The following is a 5,218-nucleotide window of genomic DNA, read 5'->3' as shown; positions in this document are numbered from 1 at the left end:
TTTGTGAGAAAATAAAAATTATAGTAACAAAGTATAGCCTACTATATGTAGATCTTTTTTTTCATTACCTTCTAGAAAATAGATCATATTGTATGCTGAGATTCCCCTAGTTCAAAGAACAACAGTTAAGGAAGAAATTTATAAAAATCAGTGAACAATTAAATACATTTTTAGCTGCATTAAAAATGAACTGAGAAAGAATTCTTGGTGTAGAAGAAATCATTCTAGGGTGAAAATATATCTTAGGATGTATCTGGCAAACTTAAATGTAGATCTGGTAAACTTAGGGATGCCATAGTTAAGACAGAAATTTGTAGAGCTCTTGGTGTCTTGTAGACTTTCCCATTTCTGTCAAACAAATAAAGCGACATTTCTATCTTTAGCAATTCACTTTTACAGTCAGAGACCAATAAAAATATAGATGACCCCTTCTGTCACTAATGAGGTGAATACAATGATGTCTCAAAGCAGTATTACTCTACATAGATTCTAAAGTAGACAAAAATTCTATACATAAAAAATTAAAATCAGTTACGTGACAGATTGCAATCAAGAATTTAATACTAGATTTGATATAGTTAATTGTGTTCACCTTTCAACTCTTTAAGGATCTTAAAAATCAATGTAATTGTATGCTTTATAGTGTATTTATTTCCTTTTCAGAATGACAAACTATGACTTTTCTTTATATCATACAAGAGTATTTGTCCATAAAAATAAGATGCTGCCATTTTATATTTGATAACGTGCTTTCATGCAGAATGTCTAAAAAGAAAAAAGGACAGGAAATATTTTTTATTAATTATTGCTAGCACCTGAAGGGTAAACAGGAAAAATAATTGAGAAGAGACTTTAACTGAAAAGGAACATTGTGAACATTCCCTTTCAAAACAACAAATAAAAGAAAGAGTAAAAACAAAGTTAGGTTTTTTTCTCTGTTAATTCTTAGAGAGTAGGAGAAGTTTGAGTTGGTAGCATCAAATTTCATGAGTCCTACAGTGATTATATTAAGCATCTATCAGAACTAGAAGGCTTAGTAAGGCCTGTGCTATGTCTTAGTGGGAATATAACCTAGAGTAAGTACACTAAGTTTATTCTTTTGAATAAGAAATGTAAGCCAGAATCTCCATTGTTTGACTCTGTTGAATTCAGTATATTTCATACTGGTCCAAAGAGAGTAAAAAGTCTTTACCTTAAGTGTTCTTCAAACAGCTTAATTTTATGTAGGGGTATTTTAGTAGCACTCTTGAAGCTGAGCATTTTTCAAGATTCTTGGAAATCTCAATTTAAAATAAACCTATTAAACTGGCATATAGTGAAAGGAAAGACATGTTATTCCACTGCAAGATGGGAGTGATTGCAATGTTTGATACATTTTTTTATCTAGGATTTATGGCCTCTAGTTAAATACTGAAGCTTTTCAGAAAGTTAAATAAATAAATATGATTGGAAGTCTTTTTAAAGGGCTGTTTTAATTAATTTGCGCAAATAATTTCATTACCTTTCCAGGACAGAGAAAATATTTCTTACATTTAGTCAGTAGAATATACTTTATGCCATCCACCTATGCAACATAAATAAGACTGAGAGAAAGAATTTGAATTAGATTACAAACTGCAAAACTTACAGTCGAGGTAATTTTTGGTGAGCATTATATAGTACGTGTATTATGCAGACCCTTATGCTATAGTAATGTCTGCCATCGAACCTAAGGGAGTTCTACCTTTCCACCTTTCTTTCTTACTGCAAGCAGTAGGCAAGCAGGAGGCAAGCATGTAGAGTGTAACAGCAAACGTCACTAAATTAGAACTGTGCAACAGAAAACATACATATGCAAGAGTTTCTATGGTAGCAGAATAAAGGATATTTTTTACCATAGAAAGCACACCAAAAAAGCCCCCACCGTAACATAGTTTCCGAATAGTGGAGCTTTTTGGGTTTTTTTACAGATACAGAAGGTGGAAAAGGAGTAATTTGGGCTGTTTACTCTAAACCACATTTAAATCTCCTGCAACTGTTATGTGCTAAAATCAGCATTTTTGACATCTTAATCCAGATGCATGAATTATCTTCCCACAAACAACAAGGAGATTAATGAAAAACTGTTCTCTCAGAACCTTGCTGATTTAATACCTGCTTAAATTCTGCAGCATATCTTGCTCTCATTAAACCGTATACACATGGCTCTTTTTTTTTTGTATTTTTTAATTTTTTATTGAAAATCTTACATGTATGACTAAAAGTCATGGACGATATCTTTCAGTTCCATTACAAAATCTGTCATATATATATATATGCCTATATATATATATTTAATACAACTAGAAGCAAATCTACTCAATTATGAAATAATGATTGTCTATTAAAATGTGACTCAAATTAAGTATGTTGTAGATGATTAAAATTATTTTTCTTCTCTGATGGAGCTGAAGGCCACTTTCACATAGTTAATTGATAATGCTGGGCTGCAAAAATTACAAAGCCTTAATGATAATTTCCCATCCCCCAGCCTCACATCAGTCATACACTAGGATTTCAGTACAAGGATCCTTCTCTCAGAAAGAAGTACTTTAAGTGTGAGCACCATCCTCTGTGGAGTACCTTCTGTTAACAAACAGTTCTGCAAACAATTCTGTGTACCTCTCAGTAAATGCAGGTAGGTCAAGTCATCTCAAGTTAAATACAAGCAAAAATTTTGCAGGAACAGACTCTAATTTAGAAACTCATCTACATTTTATCTAAAACAAACAAAAAAAAGTCTGAAATAATACTTAAACCCACTATTTTACTTGAATATATGCCTTATTATCTAGTAACAAATCATGAAAGATGAAGTATAAATATTGTCAGAATCATAAAAAAGTTGTCTTATTCTAAGAAATCCTACTTCAAAACCATACAGTATATTAACCAACAATAGTTGTCCTTCTGTTTTGGCACTCCTGAACCAGCATAGAAATTATGTGTAGTGAGTTAACACCTTGGGGAAAAAATACTTATGTGCAGCAAGATCTAAAGACGACTTCTGAAGTTAATAGTACTACATTGCTTAACACAAGAAAGAAATTTAAAAATCTTTTGCTGTGATTCATCAGCAGCAAAAGAGAAGGGGAAGAAGAAAAGCAAGGTGTTTACAGTCTTTGAAGAATACAGCGTGTTTAAACTTGAAAACTAAATCTTGCCTTGAAGACACTCCTAGCTACCTCTGCAGTCTTCTTTCAAAAAATTCAATGTACAAATATTTTCTTTAAATGTCTCAGACTTTGTAATGGCTCAGAAGAACAACTGCACATCCTTGGAGCTGCTCTCCTTTCTGTGGGATGAATGGTGGGTGGCATTGTTTACTGTAATTTCTCCACTTCCATGCTTCATTTCCTACATTTATCTGAGAATGGAGAAAAATCAGCATGTTCTGACAAGTCTAAAACCATAAGGCAGTAAAATGGACCTGAATTTAGTGGAGATTGGAGCTCCAAAATAAATATAATACTTTATGTCAAACAATAATAAAAAAGGATAAATTCTCCTGTACAAATCAGAAGAGAGAATAAAAAAATAGCAAATAGATAGCAACACCTTTTCTATACCTACATGGGCATCACAAAACTTCCCAGGCGTAAGACTACACCTCCGTATTTCTCATTTTATGTGGATTTTAAGCTACTTCATAAGTTGATGACAAACACTGTGGAATTTCTCAGTACAAACAATAATTTCTCAAAAACTACTCAGAAAATTACAGGCTTCTAATTAAATAGCTCTGAGAACAAACGGAGAAACACAAAAAAAATACTTCTTGGGTTTCTGTTTGTTTTCATCAGTCCTTCTGCTTTTGTTCTAGTAAGCTGTATGCCCACTGTAAAGAAAATTTGCTAAAAAAACCCTTGCATGTGTAAATACCATGTATTGTAATATTGTGTTGAGTTATATACTTGAAAGTTTATTTCTTCTTAAACAAGAGACTCTGTACTCTCAATATAGCAATACTGTGAAGGCATCTACAGAGTATCACCAGCTCGCTGAAGTGACTGCACACTCTTGAAAGTGAGTTGCCTCTGCAGGTATTTGAGGGTTGCTATCTATTTGAACGTGGCTGAGCATTTCATTTTATCAAAAATGCCACCAAATGCTCATATTTTGTGTGGTCAGTGCAGTCCCTAGGACAAGTCTAATGAAGATATGTTCCACCAAGGCAAAAAAAAAACCAACCTAAAATTTTAAAAATGGAGAAATATTTACAACTTTCCTCAGTCTGTAAGGTTGAGTTTTCTGTTTTAATATTCTTCAGTGCATTTTCAGAGAAAGGTTCCAAGGCTAGGAGTATAAGCAGTCTGGTCCAGTCCCATACATATCTGCAAGCCTTTTAAAACGAGGGCCCCAGTCACTGAGGTAATCGTAGTTCTGGTCAGAGTTTGAGCTGATGGAATCTAAAGAACTGAGCGACTCTGCCACCGAGCCGTTCCCCTCAAACGCGTATGTCTGCAGGGAGTCATAGGGTGGCGCGCAGGGGTCCACGTCAGCTTCCTTTAGTCTTTCCCAGATAAATTCCCTAAAAATGACATTATCTGGGATACTTTTAAAAGTTGGTCTGCTCAAGAACTGAATCTCAGGTGTCACATCCCTTCTGGTCTTGGTGTCTCGCATGATGTTGAGGTTCCTCAAGGCAGCCATATCAAAAGCCTCTGTGTCTTCTTCTCCACCACCCTCATCATCGTACCTGACAATGTTTTCTCTGATATCTCTCTCTTCATCAAAAATGAGGGGCTCTTTTTTCCGTCGCCTCATGGTGACAATCAGCAAGACAAGAACTGGAACAAAGAAAAGCTAGAGTTTTAGCTGTGCTGAAGTTTTCTCATATTCTTCCTAATATTGGAAGTACTCATTAATTTATATGGCAAATATATATGGAAATAGCAAGAAATTTATGCAGTTTGATGTGAAACCTAGCAGGTTCTGAAATAACTTTTAAACTGTAAGCTTTTTAGACCCTAAAGAATCTATTTCCCTAGTCATTCAGGATTAGCATCTTCATCTCTAATTCTATAACCCACACTGTCTGCTAAACATAAATTTCAATACTGTTTCAGTCTAATTATGACAATCTAACAGCCAAGAAATTATAATAATAATAAAAAAACAAAGACCTTTTCCTGAACTCTTAAATGCCCATGTGAAAAAAGCACATTCGTAAAATAACGGAATAGAATTTAAAAACTAT

At 33.9% G+C, this 5,218-nt stretch overlaps 1 protein-coding gene across 1 annotated transcript in view; it reads right to left on the bottom strand.

Annotated features, from left to right (window-relative positions):
• Window positions 1-2,198: 2,198 nt before the first annotated feature.
• CDH7 (cadherin 7) overlaps window positions 2,199-5,218 on the bottom strand; it is an 84,959-nt gene continuing 81,939 nt past the window's right edge. The window contains exon 12 of the mRNA XM_008630083.2: window positions 2,199-4,808. Within this exon, the coding sequence (XP_008628305.1) occupies window positions 4,315-4,808 (494 nt within the window). The 3' untranslated portion in view covers window positions 2,199-4,314. The remainder of the gene's footprint in view (window positions 4,809-5,218) is intronic.

The sequence above is a fragment of the Corvus brachyrhynchos genome, unplaced genomic scaffold, assembly GCF_000691975.1.
Source record: "Corvus brachyrhynchos isolate BGI_N302 unplaced genomic scaffold, ASM69197v1 scaffold331, whole genome shotgun sequence".
Lineage (NCBI taxonomy): Eukaryota > Metazoa > Chordata > Aves > Passeriformes > Corvidae > Corvus > Corvus brachyrhynchos.
The sequence above is the reverse complement of the archived record's forward strand: the minus strand, read 5'-3'. Positions and strand labels throughout refer to the sequence as shown.